Source organism: Alternaria ventricosa, assembly GCF_023758065.1.
Source record: "Alternaria ventricosa strain BMP 2768 chromosome Unknown scaffold_6, whole genome shotgun sequence".
Taxonomy (NCBI): domain Eukaryota; kingdom Fungi; phylum Ascomycota; class Dothideomycetes; order Pleosporales; family Pleosporaceae; genus Alternaria; species Alternaria ventricosa.
In genome coordinates, this window is record NW_026055686.1 from 1,987,236 (window position 1) to 2,010,284 (window position 23,049).

Sequence of the window (23,049 nt, forward strand, 5' to 3'; positions counted from 1 at the left end):
CGTCGCTATGCAAACGCTCTAAAGAAAAGTGAAAAGAAAACACATGTAGGAGAACCTCCCATACCGGAGATGGCCTGCTAGTAAACAGACTCCTTGGCTTCATACTCGTGTTAACGAAGACCAGTTGCTAGTAAGATTTGTATTTCTGCACAAATGTTAGTTCTGTTCACATCGCTAGTATAGTAGAATCACTTACGTCTTCAATCTTACGCCTGGATCCGGCATCAAGGGCGTTGCCTACGCCTAGTAACGTATTGCTCACCAATTTCGTGGTACCGAGTGCAGGCCGCAAGATGACAGTGGGTCCATGTCGACGCAAGGCCCTTGCGACACCCGTACCGCTACCCTCTTCCATGACATCTGCAGGGATCGCGATTACCGCGTCACGAGCAGTGTTCCAGTCGCGTTCGAAGTGTCTGACCGCGCTGCGAAGACCAGCGCCCACACCGATCGGCTGGTTGGCGTAGTTCGATACGGCGCGTGGCTCTTCTGTATCGGAACTAGGATCTTCTCCATCCCAGTCGAGAGATTGATGACGGCTCGATGAGTCAGTCTGTGGGTTGAGGAACTCCTCAACGCCCTCCAGCACAGTTTGCGCGCCGATCGCCATCTTGGCACCCAAACGTGCTGCATCTGACGTTGTATGCATAGCGAATGCGTATACACCCTTTCCGAGACTGCGTACGATTCGACCGTCTTTCTTGTACTCGCGCATGGGAACAACGACGAGGTCTTTGAGGCCGGAACCGACATTCACAATAGGTCGCAGGCCTGCCAGCCCCGATAGTACGCCTGGTAACTGATTGTTCTTGACATCCGGTGACCACACGTCATTGAGAGTCTTGTGAAGTTTGTCGAACGATGTAATTCCGTACACAATTGCGTGGCGTAAGGTGATGTCCGAGCCGTCGAGGACGAGAAAGTTCATGAACTCCGTTGTATGGCCGGACCGGAGGCCGCGATAGTCAACGCGCTTTGGCTTGTAGTCCAACTTCAGCTTGACCGCCATCACTTCCAACCGCTGAATGAAAGGCTGGTCACCAGCCGGGCTGCTAGCGGGTGCGAAGTCATCTTTGAACTCAAAGAAACGCGTGATAAAGTCCAGAGCGTCCTGATCGACATGCAAGCGGAGTGGAAGGATAGACACCTGATGATCAAATTAGCAAGAGCTGGGATGTTCAACATGCATCAAGACTTACTTTGATGACGAGCTCTGAAGCCGCTAGATCAGTAATCGGCTTGACTGTGTTGAGTTCAAGATTTATCATCGGACGAATGAGCTCTCTCTTCGCTGGATCGATTGCGCACGTGACAAATTTCCTCCAGGTAGAGCTGGGCATGTGATCGAAAACCTCTAGATCTCGTACGCGGACATTTACGGAGTTGACTGTCTCGCCTGTATCCGGCGGAAAGACGACAAGGTCAACTGCGACCCCGCTGAGGGAGAATGCAATCTTTTTGTGTTTACTACGCTCGAGCTTGAGACGACGCCTGGATTTGGTAGTAGTTCGAGGTCGTAGAGTAGCTCCAGTCGAGCGTGTCGCTGTCGACGTCGCATGACTGCCCGTCTCGCTGGCAAGATCGTCAATATCATGGTTGATACGTCGGGCTAGAGCTCCTTTCTCGTCCTTCACATCCACACCAATCCAGACCGAGTTGAAGAGGAAGTCTTGCTCAACGAAGTCGTCGTCGTCATCTTCTTCTCGTCCCTTATGCCGTCGCTCCTCGGCGCGAGCCTCAACGTCATCCACAGCTTTGCTGATAACGCTCCGTGTTCGAGGCCAGTCATAGCCGTCGTATAAGTTCCAGATGACGTTGACGTCGCGGACGCGTACCTTTAGTGGAGCGCCTGTAACCTTGAACTCATTGGATGGATGATATTGGTTCTTGGCAGAATCCCATTTACGGGCTTTACCCTTTGGTTCAATATTTGACTCTCCGAAGTAGTCGTCGTCAAAATCAAACGCTTCTTCTCCTTGAGTGACTTCGTGCTTCTCCTGGAAGCTCTCAAGGAGAGCTCGATCGCCACGTTGGCGAGTCATAGGAGGTGTGGCCAAAGCGCTGAGATCTTCTTCACCCAATAGACTGTCGCCCATTTCTTCTTCAGTCAGCAGGGGTTGTGAATTGTAGAGTCCACCAACGAAGGTAGGATCCCTTGGCAGATCATCGTCCATCAAGTCAGCATTGATCATGAAGTCATCCTCTTCTTCATCTTGCAACAGTCCATCGCCAGTGAATGACTCCATCATTTGCTGTAGCGGTACCATACGATACTGTTCTGCGGTTGATGGTGGCGTTGGGGGCTGTAGACCGCTCAGAATTGTCATGAGCGTCTGTGTAGAATCTGCGCATGATTCAATAACAAACAGCTCATTTTTGAACTCCACGTCTACTAGCTGGGGGTGTTCCTGTCCATCACCTCCAATGTTGACAAATATCTTTGCGGCCGAAATCGAACTTAGAGACACATAGCCCAAGGATTTCAGTCCATATAAATGGCCGTTGGCAGTGGGTGTGGTCGAGACAGGCCCGTGTTCTTCTTCTAGGCGCGCTATGTCATCTATAGCATGTATCGAAGCCTTGCGGAGGTCCACCGTAACAGAGTAGTCGTTTTTTGCTTGCTTACCCGTAACATGCGCTTCCGTGAGGACGAAGAGACCCTTCGAGAGTGATTTCCGAGGATTGAGACCAATTGCGCAATTCCTCAGCAAAAGATCGACCTGAAGCGGCTGAGCGACGGCTGTGACTGGCGAACTCGCTTGGGAAGACTGTCGGCTGATAGTCTTAGGAGAGGATGCGCCTGTGACAGTTGCGACGCTTGAGGCTAGGCCTATAGCCAGATCGTCTACTGTGCCATCCTCAGCAATCCCCAGCGCTGCCATTATCGTGCTCACTCGGTATTCAACGCATAGATTGAATAACTTGACTTTCACCATGGGTTCCATCTCGTCGCCCACCATCCTCAACATGATGACGGGTAGTTGTTCCAACGGGCGTAGCTCCACAACTTCTTGGACCAATACTTCGTCGTTGCGCCGGACAGTCGCTTTGCCAACTTCAACAGCAAGCAAAGCAGGAACTCCGACGTGTGCTAATGCGGATTCCTGCAAGATGACCGAGACATCTCCAAGTTTCTCATTCACAGTGACGCGAGCATCCAGCCGTTTCACCGATGCGAGGCTTAGAAGGCCAGGTCGATCATCATCTGGCAAGTACTTGGTGACCTTGGACAGTCGCGCCAGCTCTATCCCTAGAGCCTCTAGCGCTTTCATGTGTTCAAGATCTGAGACATGAACACCGATTTCAGCGATTTCAACTCGGAGTACGGAGCCTTTTTGTCGCTGACGTAGCAGGGTTTCGATGAGAATGTCGTCGTTATTCTCGTACGGGTTCTTTGATGGCGTGATCAAGGATATTAGCCTAGTCAGATCCTGCTCGCCAGGGGCGAAGAGAAAGTTGATTTCAGTGCCTTTCAATTCTCCAAAGAAAGGTGCAGTCTTGGGGGCGACCTCGGTGTAAGGGCCAGTCAGCTGTGTCTCGGAAACTTTGAGGCGCACATTGCTTTGCCGTACAGCAATGCGCACCGTTGTCGTGTGAAGTTGCATGGAACATGACTTCCCCCTGAGGGCCAAAGATACCTCACCGAGTTGTACGTCGATCTTCGGAGACTTCGTGGGTGGTGATTCTTTGACAGGGGGAGGAAGACCATCACCAAAATGTACGCCGCGAGGCCGGGAAGGGGCGGGAGATATTACAGGACTTGCAACTGCGCTACTAGAGTTGATGGAGTTGCTCAACTCTAATATGCCGCTAAACCCACCAAAGGAGCCCAGCGCGTCGTCCAATTTCCGGATGTCAAACAAGATGTTGAGGGGACGGGTGACGATGGTGATACGATCGTCTTCCCCCTGCTTGTAGTTCAGTTCTATATCGTGATTGGGTTGTTCTAGCGGAACATTGGCCGAGCGTCTGGATTTCGGCCGTGAGCTGTGGAAGGAAACGATGTCTTGATCGAGAGATGCTAATGTGAATTTGCCAATATGAAGTTGCGTTCGCAAGACACCGGAAGACTTGCCACTGGTGAGGTGTATAGCCGAGCAATTGGCTCTCAATATTGCGTCCGAAGATTGAGATTCCAGTTGGTCCTCTGAAAGAAGCCCTTCCTGCGTAGATTCCGCCAACACGTGCTCCAGCCACGATAGAGCAATGCCCTGCACGGAAAATTCAACACTCATGGGAGATGATTCAATAGTTTCCGTGGGCTTCGATTTCATAGGTCTTTCGCTTGAGGGCTGTTCCCCCGTCAAAGCTTGTGTTGCCCGAGCAAACATAGCGGCCATGATGCGGCCAGTGGATATGTCCATATGACCGACTACGGAGCCGACATCGACAATAATCGAAGCCACGCCTGTTGTCGTGGGCTGCACTGGTGGCCGAGATGCTTGTAGGGATGCGGGAGTAGGTCGTCCGCGAGACGATGCTTCCAGGGAGGGCTTTCGACGGTGTGAAGAAGAATGTGCATAGTTTGAGAACGATCCTGGCATCTCCGTGAAAATAGAATCTTCACCCAGATTGGAAGGACTATACTCCATGCCTGCCGCATCATCGACTTGCTCGCTTGTTGCATCATTATGCTCTTTATCACCGAGGGCCATGGGGAACCATACAGTAATCTCATCTATGGTGAGAAACCGTTTGGCATGTTTTCGTGGACCGGGCGTGTCAGGCGTAGGGGTTTGTGTAAGTTCGGGTCTTGGCGGCAAGACCGAGCTCTGGCGGCTCCCCGGACGTGGAGTCTCGCATCCATCGTCTGCTTCTGGCAATGGCGCTAAAATGCTACCGGAGACCATATCATCTGGTATCAGTTCCGACCTATCGGAACTAGATGCTTTACTTGAGTCTGACGAAGAGTCCCAGCCTCCGGGAACATGCCCAGCATGAGCGGAACTGGCCTGCGTCGCACTCACTGCACTCATGTACATACTTTCAGCCTCGTCGTGCGTGAAAAACCGTGACTGGGCCATGTCTTCATCTGGTGAAGGCGATGAATCAAGGTGCTGGTGCACGCTGTCGGAAAGCCCCTGAGTGTCATCCGTTGTTCGCTCATGTGCTGCAGCTAAATTGTCAGTACTGATGTGGGGTGCCTGGACATGGCCCGATTGAGACGGTGAGTCGATCACATTCGGGACTGGAAAGGAGCGACCCAGAGCCGACACAGTAGGGAAGTCTGACACGGATGCATCACCAGCGGCTTCGGAGATGTGAGTATGTCGGCTTGAAGTTGCACCGTCTAGCACCCACGTCGCCGCTTCCGAGGACTGTTCCATCGCTGGTGCCTCCTCAAGTTGTGAATTGAGCATGTCATTCTGCATCGCGAAGTTGAGCAAGCCCTCGTCGTCATACGATCCACTACTCTCGCCAAGATCAGGCAATGCATAATGTTGCTCAGACTGGCCGAGTAAAGGCTGCAGTTGTTGGTCACATACGCCGTCATCGGAGGCAGCGTCTGCAAAGCGATCATCGTCTGTTGTTTGCGGCGACGACGCTAGCTGTGCTTGATCCGGGGATAAAGAACGCTTGGGTGAGGCAGCTTCTCCGTGAGAAGTGGCGCTTTGGACTTCTGTTGGCGAAACGATCTGGCTAGATGGCGCCTCTTCATCGCTCCGGAATGTTGTCGAGCTTATCACTTCCTCTTGTATGGATTGCCCAGCTTCAACAGGCTGGTCTTGAACTCGACTCGTCGCAGGTTCGCTGGTAGTTTCATGGCTGCTTGACGCCTGGGATCGCGAAGTAGGTGGAGATGACGGCTGCGAGAGCTGCGATTGAGATACAAAATTCTTGACATCAGACACTAAACGCCCGCAGATGTTTTCCACGCGCAGTCTCCGCTTACCTAGCTTCGAGGTGGCGGGAGGCAACGTTGTAGACCCAGGCTCAATCCGAAAATCTTTGGCAGTGGTCGAGTCAATCGCTATACGCTCGACGTGAAAGCTCAGAGAGGAAGGTGAGGTCTCGCTTGACTTTGACGAGTCCATGGCATCGTTCGGGAAGTGATCCTCAACATCTATGTCAATGTTGTTGACAACTATGCTTAGACGATCTAAAGCGGTGTTCAACATATTACGAAGATATGTTGGCAGTGTCAGAGGCGCTCCAATCCCAGCAGAAGCCTCTTCGCCATCGTCACTTGATGCGACCGATTCTTGCATGTACGCAGGTTGAGACTCGAGCTCATGCTGCAGCTCGCGAATTTCTTCGACAGGCTCCGTCTTTATGAATGACTTGGCCAGCTCGTCTACGGTGGGCACGTAGTCGTCGTCATCAGTGTCATTGTCTGAATCATCATTGTCCTGGTTGTTGGGGGCAGCGGAAGGCGAAGCGGCCGTTGGAGGTGGTGAGGATCGTTTCTGGGTATGCTGTCGGCGAGTATTTGAAGAGGGAGCACCTTCGACATGCTCGGTCAACCGAGCTTCTACCCGTATGCCATGCACCTCTATCGATATCTGAGGGACACCGAATTCGAGGACGAAGGTAACCCGGAGGAGCGAGGCTTGCGCTTTCAACAGCTGGATCTCGGGAGGGAGCGTGAGGTGTAATAGAGCTAGGAGTTTCTAGAACATGGTGTCAGTACTAGCAGCACAGTGATGGACATCGCTGGGACGTACCTTGACGTGCAAACCGACGTCCCGAACCTCGAGCGTAGTGCGCCTCCCGACATCGACGCTCACGAAGTCGGCAGGGTCTTTGTCCAGTATATCGATGTGGCGCAACCCGTAGAGAAGCAGCTTCCGGCCGATGGAGCTCGAGAGCGCAGAGAAGAAAGCCATGGCGGTGGAGAGGCTGGCGACCGGGTTGGAGGACGCGCTGGTTGCAGGCTGGTCGAACGCCTATCGCCGGGAGAGAAGAGGCTCCATGGATAGCGGAGCGTGCGGGTTGGTGGCGCGTATCACGACGGCGGAGTGTGAAAGTTTTCCTATCGGTACGGCGATGCACAGTGGTGCCTGCCAAGTCTTGTTGCTTCACCAGCCGCGGATATGAGGTATGGACGGCCCCGGATCTAGAGAACGCAGTACTGTAGGGGCATCAGCAACGGGATTAGTGAGGGTGCAGGTCCGCGTGGCAACAAAAGAAGTGGGTGATCACAGGGCGAGGTTCCGCCGTCTAGCGTCGAGGTTGCGGTGCTATGGAGCGCAGATGATGTGTTATGCCATCGCAGGCGACCGTGCAGCTGCCATCACCCGCTACCGCCCCGCGCATGCACCAGCGCGCGCTAGGCAATCGATAAGCAAACCCCCAACGCGTCAAGAGCGCGTGCTGTGAATGTGACAACAGTGGCGATTGCAGTGCAGCTTTGACTTCAAGTCCTGGAGAGTGAAAGACATCATTCCCTGTGTTCCCGCGTGCCTGCTGGTACATGTAATCTGTGCAGGCCTCCGTATCTCGCCGCTCTTGGCACGAGTTAGACCCTGTTACGTCAGCAGTCACTAGCTCCATTCAGGAAGGAACTCGCGGAAGTCACCGATAGGGCGGCCTGACACTCGAACAACAATTTGTGAACAGCTTTTCCTTCACCAGACATTCATTATTCTGGGCCGCACATACAGTCGCGATCATGACTACAAACGATGCTGCGAACGACGACGAGTGGGCGCAGGCCGAAGGCGTCCCGAACCTAAGCGACCCTTTCATCCAACAGTATCTACAGGGCCGAGACGCTTTGGTTCAGCAAGAGAAGAGACAACGAAGCGGTTTGTGAACCAAGATCGTTCGTTACTGTACAACATGTCCAGTGGCCTAACAGCCTCCAGACTATCTTTTTCGCCAGAATCTGTCGCCTATGGCACAAGAAGCATGCGCCATCGTCTCCCAGATTCGATTCGAGGAACAACAGACCCTCTGGACAAAGGAATACGAAGACAGCTTACTAACCGAACATGTCGATGTCTTTCCAGGCATGATGTTCTCACTTGCCAAGGAGCGCATGGAGAAGAGCAAGCTGTGGCAGATAGTCAAGAGAATGCCGAAAGGCGCACTCCTGCACTGTCACTTGGAAGCCATGGTGGACCTTGACTGGGCGCTCGAAGAAGCTTTCAACACCGAGGGTGTCTGCGTTATTGCCGATGGTTCTATCACCGACGACAAGACCAGGCGCAAAACCGGCTTCTCCTTCACCTACTCCAAGGACGCAAACGGTGCCGCTTCAATGTGGAACGACAGCTACACGGCGAACACACCGGTGCCCGTAAATCAAGCCGCAGATACTTTTCCAGATGGTGGCAAGAAAGCCTTCATCGAGTGGATTCGCTCTCGCGTCACCATTACCCATTCAGAACACCTCTCCCATCACGAAGGCCCCAACGAAGTATGGCGCAAGTTCCTCTCCTGCTTTCCTATTCTCGGCTCCCTCATCTACTACGAGCCCATTTTCCGCAAGTTCGTACGCAGGATGTGCAAGGCTCTGGTCGATGACGGTGTATACTACGTTGACTTGCGTGCAGCGTTCTATACGCCCTACCGCAGTAGCAAAAAGGAGGATTGGGACTCGGATCATTTCAATTTGCTCGAGCATTTGGCGGATGAAGTTGAGAAGTTCAAGGCGAGTGAAGAGGGCAAAGACTTTTGGGGCGCCAGGATGATCTGGACGACCATCAGACAGTTCGGAAAGAAGCAGGTGATCGAGAGTAAGTTGCATACCTCTCGCACACACTTCACTCACTATCAACGCGTCTGAGAGATGTTGTATTGTCTTACTGACAATCAACCAGGCATGAAGCAATGCATCGAGATGAAAATCGAGTTCCCCGAGATTATCGCAGGCTACGACCTCGTAGGCCAGGAAGATCTTGGCCGCCCGCTTTCGGACCTTGCACCCGAGCTTTTCTGGTTTCGCAAGGCCTGCGCTCAGGAAGGAGTCGACATACCTTTCTTCTTCCATGCCGGGGAAACGCTTGGTGACGGCGACTCCACTGACGAGAATCTCTTTGACGCTATCATCTTGGGTACGCGACGCATAGGACACGGGTTCAGCCTTTACAAGCATCCACTCCTCATCGACATGGTCAAGGAGAAGAGAATCCTAGTGGAGAGCTGCCCAGTATCTAATGAAGTGCTACGGCTTTGCTCGAGCATCATGTCGCATCCTCTACCAGCGCTACTAGCCCGCGGGGTTCCTTGCTCGCTTTGCAACGATGATCCCACCATCCTTGGTCAAGGCGTATCTGGCATGTCGCACGACTTTTGGCAAGCACTTCAAGGATGGGAGAATCTTGGTCTTGAAGGCTTGGGCTCTTTGGCCGAGAACAGTGTGCGTTGGGCTAGTCTGGATGATTACAGTGCGAAAGAGTGGACCCAGGATGTCAAGGATGGAATGTTTGGCAAGGGAGTACGGGCACAAAGATTGAAGGAGTGGGTAAGCAAGTGGGAGAAGTACTGTGCTTGGATCGTCGAAGAGTACGGTGTGGATGAGAACGTAGAGCCGGAGGAATAAGTCGCTACGAGGTGTAAGGAGTGTTTTGGCAGAGCACATACAGAGTGGCATGAGATCCAATATCGATTGTATTAAGATGCATCACTCAAGAGGCAGAGTTGCATAAATGTACTCTTTTCGAGGTCTCTGCATTGCATTAAGTGGCGAAATTAACTGCTAACAGAGACACATTCAGTATCGATCTAGACACCGCTTAGCTCGTTACATCATTAGTTAAGCAAACACTTCGCTACTAGCATACCAAGCTACTGTACTCTCTCTTTACTACTATTAGTGTTTTTTTCTCTCTTAGAGTCTTAGGCTTCTTATTATTAAAGTATATTACTATCTTATTATACTTTTATATTATAAGTAAACTATACTTTAAAGCTTAATTTAGACTTATTTTTATAGTAAAGAAATTTTAAGAAGTTATTAAAAAGTATTAAAATACTCTAAGCTAGTTTTACTTAAAACTACTAAAATAATTTTAATATTAATTTAGTATATATTACTATAGTAATATTATTATTATTAAATCTAGCTTTATAATAAGGCTTAAAACTTATACTATAAAATAATACTATACTTACTTATATAGCTTTATTTATACTATAAATAAAGAAAACTAGAAGAAAAATAGTAATAGATATACTACTAAGAAAACTTACTATATTTATTCTTTATTAACTATAACTTTATCTTTATTTTATATTAAGTAACTATAATATTTAACTATAGTATTTATTTAAGTACTAGTACTAAGTAAAAAAAAGTAAGTTATAAATACTATATCTTTAGTACTTTATTTATTACTATTTATACTTTAAGTTTTAGTAATAGCTTTATATTACTAGTATATAGCTTACGTAAAGTATTAAATAAGTAGAAGCTTTATATTAAGCTTTACTAAATATATAAAGTTATATATATAAGTAGTAATAGTAACTAATAACTTTTTTATAGTTAGCTTACTAATTAAGTTATCTTTAACCTAGTTTATAGTAATAAAATAGCTTTTTAAAGATTCTTTTATTTAATATTTTACTAGTATTTTTTAATATAAGTACTAATAAATAGATAAAGTAAAGTTCTATCTTAGTTAATTATATATTTAAAATAGTAATAAAATAAATAGTAGTAATAATACTAAAATCTAGATACTTAGGAAAGAGAACCTAGATTATATTTCTTATTATATAGATAGTATAGTTTTTTATATCTACTAAAGTAGATTCTAAACTAGCCTTTTTAATTACTTTCTTCTTAGTAAAAATAGAGTAGCTTATAGTAGCTTTATTATAGTAATAGAAATAAAATTTATATAATTAAATTATAATAAAAATCTTTAGTTTAGACTTAGTAAATAAACTACTAAAAGTAGTAAGAAATTATTTTTACTTTTATATATACTAAGTAAACTTAAAAATAATTTTATAATTATAGTATTAGGTATTAAAATTAAGCTAATTATATATTTTATATATATCTAGATTTTATAAAGAAGTAATTAAAGAAATAGAAGAAGCGCGCTTTTACTAAGAGAAATTTAAGAATAGATTCTAACTATAAGCTTTTATAATATATTACTTTATAAATTATAAGCTTAAATATAGAATAAAAATAGAATACTAGTATACTTATTAGAGTAAAAGCTAAGAACTTTAGAAAAAAAAAATTACTAATAAGCTAATAAGTTTATATAATTATATTAGAAACCTTTTAAAAATTAGTATTAGAATTCTTTTATAAAGTACCTTAGTATTAAGATAGCTTTATAGCTAGTTAATATTAAAAAGCTTTAACTACTTTAAAGATAGTAGTACTAAAACTCTAAACTCTAACTTACTTAACACTACACTTTTAAGAGTAGACAAAACCTTTAGTTATCTATTCTTTAGTATACTTATAATAAATCTTAGTTTTCTAGAATAAACTTATATTCTATAAGAGTATAAGTTTATTAATAAGTATTCTAAGTAATAAAATATACTTAAGATATACTTTTTAACTAGTAAACCTATTAATCTAAAGTATAAACTAGTTAAAAAAAGTAGAGTCTATTACTAATATATAGTAGAGTATATTTTAAATATATATATATATTCTTCTTCTTAGTTATAGACGTAAAGTAGAATAAAGCTTCAAATCTTAGTACTATTAATTTAACTATAGTAGTCTAAGCTTTTAAAATTTAGACTAGTAAGATAATAATATTATAAGTACTAGATATATTTTAATTAAAAATATATAATATAACTATATATACTTTAGAGCTTATAACTAATAAAGCTATAAATTATTAAGTATAGTAGAGTAATAAGAAAAAAAAGAAAATTAGAAAATTATAGTTTTTAAAGCTATATATCTAAATAGCTAGACTAGCTAAAACTAGAATTTTTAGTATTCTAAAAAGCTTAAAGCTTTCTTTTTAAGTTACTTTTTTTTAGAATCTACTTAGTAAGCCTAAACTAGTATAATATTAGTAGTATTTAAGTATAATAAAAAGCTCTACTCTTTTAACTTTATATCTTTTTATTTATAGTATTTATTAAGCTATAATCTTTATCTACTATTATATTTTCTCTAGGCCTTAGAGATAGAGCCTACTATGTTATAAATAATAAATAAATAAACTTTTAAGCTATTAAAACTAAGCCTAAACTTAAACGCCTCTTACTATCTACCTATACTACTTTTCTTTTTTATATAACTTTATAATAAAGACTTATAATATATATAAACTTATCTATTACTACTAATAATACCTAGATTATACTTAGTAGTTACTACTATATTATATATAGTTTCTCTTAAAAGTAAGCGCTACTACTACTACTACTACTACTACTTTTATAATAGTTGTAATTATCTTAATACTTAAGAAAATTCTAAAATTAGTAGTAGTAGTAATATTTCTATAGTACAAAATAATAGCTACATATTCTCTACTTTAATACGCTAGTTAAAATACTCTAAAATAGTTTTAAAAACGCTTATACTTCTTTACTAGATACTATAATACTTACTCTAATATAGTAATTTAATAATAAATACTTCTAAAGTTTATTTCTATTATATATTCTATTATAAGCTTATAAATTAAGTTAGTACTACTCTAATATCTAAATTATCTACTTTATTTATATTACTAGCCTAGTAATAGGTTTATAGTTATTATTATTAATTATAAGCTTACTTAGAGACTTTAAGTAGTATAGACAATTTAAATAGCTTAGCTATCTAGAATAGTACTAAAAATATTTATTTAGAGTATAAAGAAGTATATAATATATATTCTATAAATTTAGTCTATATAAGTAAGAGCTAGCTATACTATCTAGCGTAGTTAGAAGTAGCTATAGTACTATATTTTAGAGTAGTCTATATTCTTAGAAAAGCTACTACTACTACTTATTAAGTTCTTAAAAAGACTACTAAGAATATTAACTTTTATACTAAAAATTTTGTCTTTAATATAGTTTTAAAGCTCTCTATTAATATTAAACTTTATTTAAAGATTAGAGAAGTAAAGCTTTATCTTTTCTAAAACCTATATATAGCTTTTAATAATTTTAATATAGTTATAAAAGTTAGTCTTCTTTCACTTATATTCTATAATACTAAATAAAGAAGCTATCTTTAAGAAAGAGTAGATTAAAAGATATTTTAGAGGGTAGTCTAATATTATATTATTATCTTTATTATTATAAGTTAGTATTTTAAGAGATAGATATAAAGGTAGATCTAGAAACTATATAAGATAAAACGAATAAGAGAAAAGAAGAAGCTAGATAGTAGACTTTTTTACTTTTAAACTATAGGTAAAAGTCTAGCATATATACATGTATAAGACTCTTCTTAATAAATCTTTTTATAAATTCTTTTTTATAAAACTCTTTTATCTACTTAGAAATCTTATTATAAATTAAGTTTAAAGTTATAAACTACTATACATTATTACTTTACCTACTATATAGCTTTACCTACTTTATAGTCTTACTTAAGAACTAGCTTTTAATACTTAAGTTCTTAGATATTTATTACCTTTTCTTTATAGCTATAGCTTTCTCTACTCTCTACTTCTATATAGAGCTTCTTAAAAGTAATAAAATATATATATAACTTCTAAATACTTCTTTAGAAGTATATAGAACGCGTAAAATATTTTTACTTATTTTTTCTCTATAGAATCTAGACTAAGTTCTAGCTTATTACTTTTATACTTTTGTAAAAGGTGTAAGAGAGTTAAACTTTATAGCTTAGTTTTAATCTTAAAAACTTTTAAAAAAAATATATATGCTACTACTTACTATAAAATAAAGTATTTAGAGTATACATCTATATTATAGTTATATACTATATTACTATAAAAGTTAGAGAGTAGTTATAATTATCTAATTATATATACGTAATTACTTAGCTCTTAGGTATATAGCTAGAGATTTCTTTCTAATTTTCTTTTATAGTATATTATAGTATAAATTCTTATAGAGTAAAGTAATAAAATATAGTCTAGTAACTCTATATAGTAATCTTAAAATAGGTATATTCTCTAAATACCTTATATTTACTATAATATAGTAGTAAGTATTAATAAAAATCTTTTTATAATATTTACTATAGATTTAGAGCGTTAATAATTTACTTATAAAAGTAATAGTAATAGAAACCTCTCTAGTATACTTAAGAGTAGGCTTATAAGTAATAATAAGTAAGCTATAAAGCTAGAAAGCTATTAGAAGGTTAAAGTAAACTATATCTAGAAGTTAATATAAAAATAAGCTTTTAAGATAAATACTAATAGTAATTATAGTAGAATGTTAATGTAGAGCAGAGTACTAAAACGCGGTCTAGTAACTCTATATAGTAATCTTAATATAGGTATATTTTCTAAACACCTTCTATTTACTATAATATAGTAGTAGATACTAATAGTAATAATAGGCTAGCTTATATTAGTAAAAGAGCTAAAAGTTTAAAGATAGTATACTACTAAATAAACGCCTTTCTATTAGCTATAGAACTAAGTAAAAAACTATAGTTAGAATACTCTTTAGAAAAGTTAATACTATAGTTTAAATAATAGCTACTTTATATAGCTTCTTATATAAAACGCGCACTTAGATACTTCTCTTTACTATAAATATTCTTTTCTAACTTCTTAATACTTCTATCTTTATCTTCTAATATACTTTACTTTTTTCTTAATAGATAATACTTAGTTTAAATTAACTTCTTTTCTATACTTATAATAGAAATCTAGATTATTAAGAATACCTAGACACTTGAAGTAATAGAAAATTCTATATTATAGATACTTACTACTTATAAAAGTAGCTTAATTAACTTTATAGTCTCTACTAGATAATTTATAATAGCTACTTTAAAGACCTTAGCTACTTATATTTAGTATATATACTACTAGAGTAAGACTTTTAAGTATAATAAAGTTAATATTATAGCCTAGACTAATATCCTAAAATATATAGTAGGTATATACTTTCTAGATATATTTATTTTTACTTATATAAAAGGCTTTACTTCTACTATTTATATATTTACTATTTAATAGTTCTACTAGCTTAAAGTACTAGATAGTAAACTAGCTATAAGCCTAAGTAAAATACTAGTAATATTTAATAAGTAGGCGTTTATTAACTATATAGTAGGTAATAAGTTTATTACTTAGAAGTAGAAAGTACTTTTAGTAATTTAGAAGGCGCTATAAGTATAGAGTAAGGTATTAGACTATAGAGATAGTTATATAATATAGCTAATATAGCTAGCTTATAAGTAATTATATATAGAATATAAGTTACTAGTAATTATATAAGTTTTCTATAAGTATCTTAGATAATTTTAAAAGCTTTATACTAAATCAAGCTTACTATAGCTTACTAAGTTTTTTTTTAGTATTAGTAGTTATATAAAGCGCGCTTCAATACTAGTTTATAATCTAAATAGCTATTAGTATTATATTATAAATATAAAGTAGTTAGTATATTATAATTACGCGTATAGTAAATATTATATTAGTAGTAGTATAGGTATAAGTATAATAAGTTATAAATCTAGACCTATATTAAAGATCTATAAGTTTACTGTTAGAGTCTAATATAGTAACGCGTTATCGCGTAATTACGTTATTATATAATTTTAGAAAGTATACTATAGGCTCTATCTCTTAGGCCTAGAGAGAATCTTTTATAGTATAATAATTATTATATACTTGATTATCTCTAATAATTAATTATCTTTAGCTTTAATAGTTCTAAGCCTAGATACCTAACTATAGAACTAATTTCTACTATATATTAAAGCTTAACAAAGAATAAATTATCTAGATTTCTTTCTACTTTACTTTCTCTAATATTCTATAACTATAACTTTTTTTACATAATTACTTACTTACTACTAACTTCTTAATTATTTACTATATCTTTACTTCTACTTTATACTCTAACTTTATAAATATAAGTAATTATAATATAGCTATTATAGCTATTAATATTCTTTTTAAGAAGTAATTTAACTAAGATACTTAATTTACACTTTTTAAGTAATAATATAATAAAAAAAGTATCTAGAAAAGGATTAACTCTAATTTTCTAGATATTAAATATATAGATACTTAAAAGTATAAGCTCTCTAACTTTATAAGTTTAGAGTCTATAGCTATAGCTTTTCTTTTTTAAAAACTAACTAAAAATTTAAAAAATAAGTATAGTAAAGCTACTTATAAGTATTGTACTTTATTCTAAAACTATAACTATAAAACTAAAAATAGTACTACTTTTATAACTTACTAAGACTAGACTATAAGTCTAAGTAGTAGCAAAAAAAAAGTAAAAAGATTAATAATATCTAAGACTAAATTATATATACTATTATAATTAAGTATTTATTACTTAGAACTATAAGTAATAATAAAAGAATAGTTTAGTTTCTTATAAAGACTCTTAAGACTATACTTACTTTTACTAATTAAACTATATAGTATATAGTTTTTATAAAGTATTATACTTATTTTAAAAAAGTGTAAAAAGGTTCTATTTAGAAGTAGTTTACTAACTAGTTAATACTTTACTAAAAAGTAAAGATCTCTAAGTTTTTAAAAGATAAAAAGCTTTTTATAATTACTAACCTTTTTACTATAATTAAGAAGTTTAACTCTAAGTAAGCCTACTAGTAGTAATATAATTAATTATTTACTATAGCTTTTAAAAAGAATATATTAAGCTTTAGTAATCTTAGTAAAGTATTTAGTATTATTTTTTAAAGATATTAATTACTTTTAAAAAAAGAAAAGCTAATATAATTTTTAATACTATTATAAGCTAACTTTCTATTTCTACTAAGTTAAGTAAAAAGTAGTTAAGCTTACTACTTAAGTTCTACTTTTATAAGCTTAATATAGAGTATAAGTAAAAGTTAATTTAAGATTTTTAATTATAAACTATAATTACTAAATCTAGACTACTAAGTATTATACTTATAAAGCTCTTTACTTAAAGTAAGTAAAAAATCTAAAAGTACTACTATAAAGAAAAGTAAAGTAGCCTATATAAGAAAATTAAGTAATTTAGCTAAAAGATAAGCGCTTTAGCTACTTAGTACTTAAGTAGTGTACTCTCTATAATTATTTACTTTAAAAAGCTTACTACTAAGTGTAAGTTTTATATTTTTAGTATAGGCTTAAAGCTTTATACACTTTTAGCTAGTATAATCTTTTATAGTAAAGCTATAGTCTACCTAGTTAATAATAAAGTAATAATCAAGTCTAATTTCTTTATTAAAACTAATAAAAAAAAGTTAAAGTAGGTAAGTAAATTCTTTTAGTAATTAGTTTTAGTAATTATATACTTTATTTTATTCTTAGTACTTCTTAAGTGTTAGAAACCTATATTCTAGATAGTTAGGTAATGTTATATAACCTAACCTAGTGCGAGTATAAGTAGATCTAGAGAATTATTACTAAGATAGTAATAATTTATCTATTCTTACTAGACAGTATACTATTACTCTACTATCTTTTATATTCTATATTAACTAGTAGTTACTTATCTAATTTTTTAATTATTTACCTTATAATATATCTATACTTTATAATATCTACTTATAATACTTATAGTTAGAGCTATATACTAATAAATATTAATAATAATATAGAACTATTTAACGTAGTAGTATTAGCTATAAATCTATTAGTACTAACTTCTATTAAGAAAAAAGTACTTAAGCTAATAACTTCTATATATAAGATAGATAATAAAGAGAGTAATAGTCTAATTCTACTATAGTTACTATAAAATTACATTTCTACTTTTAAAGAAACCTAGATTAGTCTAGAAAAAGCTATTTTAGATAAGAAGCTATAATACTTAGATACTTAGAGAATACTTTAGCTAAAATATATTAAGCTAGCTAAGTTATAGAACTTTTATACTAAAGTTACTATAAGTAATCTAACTACTCTTAAAAAGAATATAAAGGCGCTTTATATAACTTACTTAGAGAATACTTTTTTAACTAAAAGTTTTCTAAAATCTAAACCTCTATAGTTATTTTTAAAAACTAATTAAGCGTAATATAATTACTAAATGTAGAATTATAAGTTACACTTTCTTTATATACTATATAGCTTTATAATAGAGATCTAAAGAGTAGATTTTAGTACTATATATATTTTTAAGCTTTTAAAAACTTTCTAGTATACTTATTAAATATTAAAAAAGTACTAGAATCCTTTCTAGACACTATTATAGGTAGATCTTAAGTATATTATATTAAACTTACTTAGTTCTCTATAAGAGCGTAAGTAATATACTTATAATTACCTTAAGTAAACTATATAATATAGTAATTAGAATTTTATAAACCTCTTAGATTATATAAAACTATTATAGAAGAAATTTAGATTAGACTAAATACTAGATATATAAGTACTAGAGTATACTATAGCCTTATAGAATAATATTAGAAAGAGCTTACTTTTACTCTTTATAAACTAGTAATCTACACTTCTATAAGTAGAAGAATATACTAATTATATTTTTTAATAGAAGTTCTATATTATAGAAAATAAGCTATAACTTTTTAAGAAGAATAGGCTCTAACCTACCTAGAATTAGCTTAATATTTAGAGTGCTAGTAAACTCTTAAAAAGTACTAAGTGCGCTAGACTAGCTTAGAATAGGTTAAAAAGAGATAGTTTAAGTATTTAGAACGCGCCTAAAAAGTAAATTATATACTATAAATATAGTAAAGTTAGTTATTATAAAAATTAGTACTTAAAGGCTAATAAGTCTAATACTATAAGTAAGTCTATTAATAAGTCTAAGTTAGAAAAAGACTAAAAGTAAAAGAATTAATTTTCTATCTTACTACCTATATTTCTTTAGATAAAAAAAATAAAAATATAGATATACTACGTAAAGCTTTATAGCCTACTTTATTCTAACTCTTAATAGTTAAGTTTACTCTTAAGATATCTAAGCCTAAAGAGGTAATAATTAATAGTAGTTTATAACTAAACCTTATCTCTACTATATTAGTAAAGAAGTAAGAATTAGTTATTAATTCTTTACTTAACCTTCTTATAGAAAAAGTTAATAGTAAAAAGCTTACTATTTATAAAATAACAAAAGTAAATATTACTATTACTAATTTATAGAGCTACGTAAAGATATAGCGTATTCTATTTATAGTATCTAACGTAAATAAGTATACTATATATTTAGAACTACTATAAATTAATTACTATAACTTTAAGTTAAACTATACTTTATAGTGTATACTCTTCTAAAGTAATAAAGCTAAGAATATTAGCTTTTTTTAAAAGATTATAGTAGAAAATATCTAATTATTTAAAAAGAGTATATATAATTCTAGTGTAGATATATATATATATCTAGTAGGCGTAGTAAGTTATAATAACTTATTCTTAGCTTAAATAAGTAATATACCTCTACTATATATAAAGTTTGTTAATATTTATTTTAAGAAGAACTTAGTAATTATTACTAAGTATAGTCTATAAGATCTAGCTCTAAACTTAGAGCCTAGAACTAATTTACTCTATATACTATTATATAATCTCTTTTAATCTAAGTTAAAGCTTCTTAGAAAGTACTTAAAAGAGTATATAGTATAAAAGTAGATATAATACTTAAAGTTACTAGCTAGCGTACTTATTCTTTTTATTAAAAAGAAGAATAGCTCTATAAAGCTATATATTAACTATTATAGCTTAAATAAAATTAAAATTAAAAATAAATCTTTATTACCTTTAATTATAGAGTTTTTAAACTACTTAGTATAAGCTAAGTACTATACTAAACTAGATATATAAAAAGCTTACTATAGAATTTATATGTAGAAAGAAGATAAGTAGAAAACTACTATTTATACCTAGTATAGTTACTTTAAGTATACTATAATACTTTTTAGCCTTATAAAAATACTTACTTAGTTCTAAATATATATTGACTATACTTTTATTAGCTTAATTAATATATTATATATTATCTACTTAAATAATATTCTTATCTTCTTAAATACTCTTAAAGAATATAAAGTATATATTAAAAAAGTCTTATAAAGACTACGTAAAGCTAAGCTTTACTTAAAGCTTAGTAAGTATAAATAGTATATCTAGCGCATAGAATACTTTAGTTATATTATTATATCTAATAAAATTAAGATTAACTAGAACTATATTAAGACTATTTAGAATTAGTCTAAGCTACGCATTATTTATAATATTTAGGTATTTATTAGCTTTATAAACTACTATTACTAATTTATTACTAGTTTTTCTAAATTAGCTTTACTATTAACTATTTTAACTTAAAAAAAGTCTAAGTATAGCTAGAAGTAGCTATACTATATAAAGAGAAAAGAGCTAGTTCTTAGATATTAGTAAAGCTACTAGGAAAGCTTTCTATAAGCTTAAGAACTCTTTCTTAAAGAAACTAATCTTAGCTTACTTTAAAAAAAACTATAAAATAAAGGTTAAAGTTAATATATCTAGAAATATAATATTAAGTATTCTAAGCTAATATATTATAGAATTACTTAAGCTAAATAATTAGTATCTGGTTAACTTTTATTTACGTAAGCTTATTATAGTAAAATATAATTATAATATCTATAATTAAGAGTTATTAGCTATTATTAAAAGCTTAGAATACTAGTAATACTACTTTAATAGTATTTATTTTAAGATCTTAACTTATTATATAAACCTTAAGTAGTTTATAGAAACTAAAGCTCTTAACTATTATTAAGTCTAGTTTTACCTAGTACTTACGTAATATAATTTTAACTTAATTTGTTATTCTAAAAGCACTAATCTAGTAAATAGTTTATTATACTACTCTAATTATATAGCTAAGTTATAGAAGCTAGCTTAGAAGTATAATAAAGCCTTTATATAGCCTATAAAAGATATTATTCTTAATAAAAGTAAGAAAGCTTTCTTAGCTATAGCTATGCTAATAAAGTCTAGTTTTAAGTTAAAACTACTAAATAGATTAAGTAAAGTACTTAATAAGTTTAAGTAAGTTAACTAAACTAAACTAAAGAAATAAAAACTTATAAAAGATTAGAATATATTTAATAAAGCTAGTAACTTCTTTTTAGATAAATTAGACTTAGATATAAAATAAATAAACTTATTAAAATCTATTATTAGTTATAGTTACTACTAAAAGCTTACTAATAAAAAAAGTAAGTTAAAGGCACTTATAAAGTACTATAATAACTTACTAGTAGAATATTTTAGAGTAAAACGTATACTAGAAAAGCTCTAACGTTAGTATTTCTAGAAGAGTATAAGAAAGAACGTTACTAAGTATTACTATAATTACTTAGCCTACTATAAGATAACACTAGCTTACTATATACTATATAGTTTACTATTATCTCTATTTTTTTTAAATTAACTCTAAAAGAAAGCTACTATAAACTTTATTATAGAGCTTTTCTTTAGTACTATATAAAGCTAAGTTTATAATATAATACTAGTTATTATAGTAAAGTGTTAATGCAGAGCAGAGTAACAATACGCAGTTAGTAACTCTATATAGTAATCTTATTACAGGTGTATTTTCTAAACACCTTATACTTACTATATATAACTATAGAAATTAAAAAAACTCTTTCTCTAACATTTACTATAGATATAAATAGTAATAACGTGCTTATAAAAGGTAATAGTAATAAAGGCGTCTCTAGTAAACTTGAAAATAAACTTAGAAGTAGACTTAAAAGTAGTAATAGGCAAGCTATAAAGCTATAGAGCTAAAGAAATATTAAAATATTCTAAAAAGTTAACATAAAAGCTTTCTAAGAGAAAGCTTTTAGTAAAGATCTTAGTAGAAAAGGTAGAAGTTAGAGTAAACGTTAAAGCGTAGTATAATATAGCCTTTCTCTTAGCTATAGAAGTAGATAAGTAGAATTATAAGTAGCGTAGGTAAACTTTAAGTCTAAAGTAATATTAAATTATAGTACTATACTACTATAAAACGTAAAAAGATATTTGCGTAAGTAAACTATAGTATAGAGAATAGTAGCCTAAAGAGAATTATAAAAAGCTTTATATATAGAGAATACTTCTCTTCTTCTTTTTTTTTTTTTCTATAACTTTCTATCTTAAAGAACTTTATATTTCTAAGAACTTCTTATATCTCTATAAACTTTAAACACTTAAGTACTACTTTTTAACTTAATACTAACTAATATCTTCTTAAAGATACTAAACTTTAACTTTATTACTAATGTAAAAGCTGCTGTTATAGCTACTACTAAAGTAGCTACTTCTAGCGCGCTCTTTAAAAATTACTTAATAATTTAAAATATAGAATATACTACGTTAAATAAGCTAGTAAACAACAATTACTAACTATAACTAGAACGTAATACCTACTATAACTATTGTTCTTCTAAATAAAAAGTAGATGTTATATACTACTAAGTATATACGCGTAAAGCTAAGTTTAAATTTTAAGCCTAAGAATAGAATAATATTAGATAGGCATTATTATAAGAGGGAGTTAGTAGTTACTATTTCTATAGTAAGTAGGCTATTTATAATAGTAAGCCTAGATATATTAACTAAGAAAAAGACTTTTATAGTATAATAGTATAGATAGCTTAAGAATCTAGAAATATATATTACTAAGAGTATAGTACTAACGTAGAAGAAAGTAAACTTTATAGCACTTACTTTAGATTAGTAATATAATAAGTAAAAGTAAAAAGTTCTTTATATTCTTTATAAGGTATATAATAATAAAAGATAAGTAGTAAGGCGTTTAAACTATAGTAGTAAGAGCTAAAACTTATTAGTATAGATAGAGAATAGGTAGGCAGGCAGGTAAGCAAAAGTAAATATAGATAGTAAGTAGTAGCTGCGTAATATAGCTAATATAGCTAGGCTTATAAGTAATTATGTATAGAATATAGGTTAATTATATAGATATTATATAGGTGTTTTAGATTAAGTTAGACTTTATACTAGCAGTAGGCTTACTAGGTTTTCTTTTAGTATTGCGCAATTATATAAAGCTAGTCCTAGT

The 23,049-nt window shown here is 34.1% G+C and overlaps 2 protein-coding genes across 2 annotated transcripts; one reads left to right on the forward strand and one right to left on the reverse strand.

Annotated features, from left to right (window-relative positions):
- Nucleotides 1-166: 166 nt before the first annotated feature.
- On the reverse strand, nt 167-6,827 carry J4E93_004758 (uncharacterized protein; the record flags this gene model as incomplete). The annotated part of the gene is made up of 3 exons (XM_049342685.1): nt 167-1,147; nt 1,200-6,611; nt 6,666-6,827. 3 exons carry the CDS (start codon nt 6,825-6,827, stop codon nt 167-169), a joined length of 6,555 nt encoding a protein of 2,184 aa, XP_049200837.1.
- Nucleotides 6,828-7,612: 785 nt separating this feature from the next.
- On the forward strand, nt 7,613-9,487 carry J4E93_004759 (uncharacterized protein; the record flags this gene model as incomplete). The annotated part of the gene is made up of 3 exons (XM_049342686.1): nt 7,613-7,748; nt 7,809-8,681; nt 8,766-9,487. 3 exons carry the CDS (start codon nt 7,613-7,615, stop codon nt 9,485-9,487), a joined length of 1,731 nt encoding a protein of 576 aa, XP_049200838.1.
- Nucleotides 9,488-23,049: the final 13,562 nt, after the last annotated feature.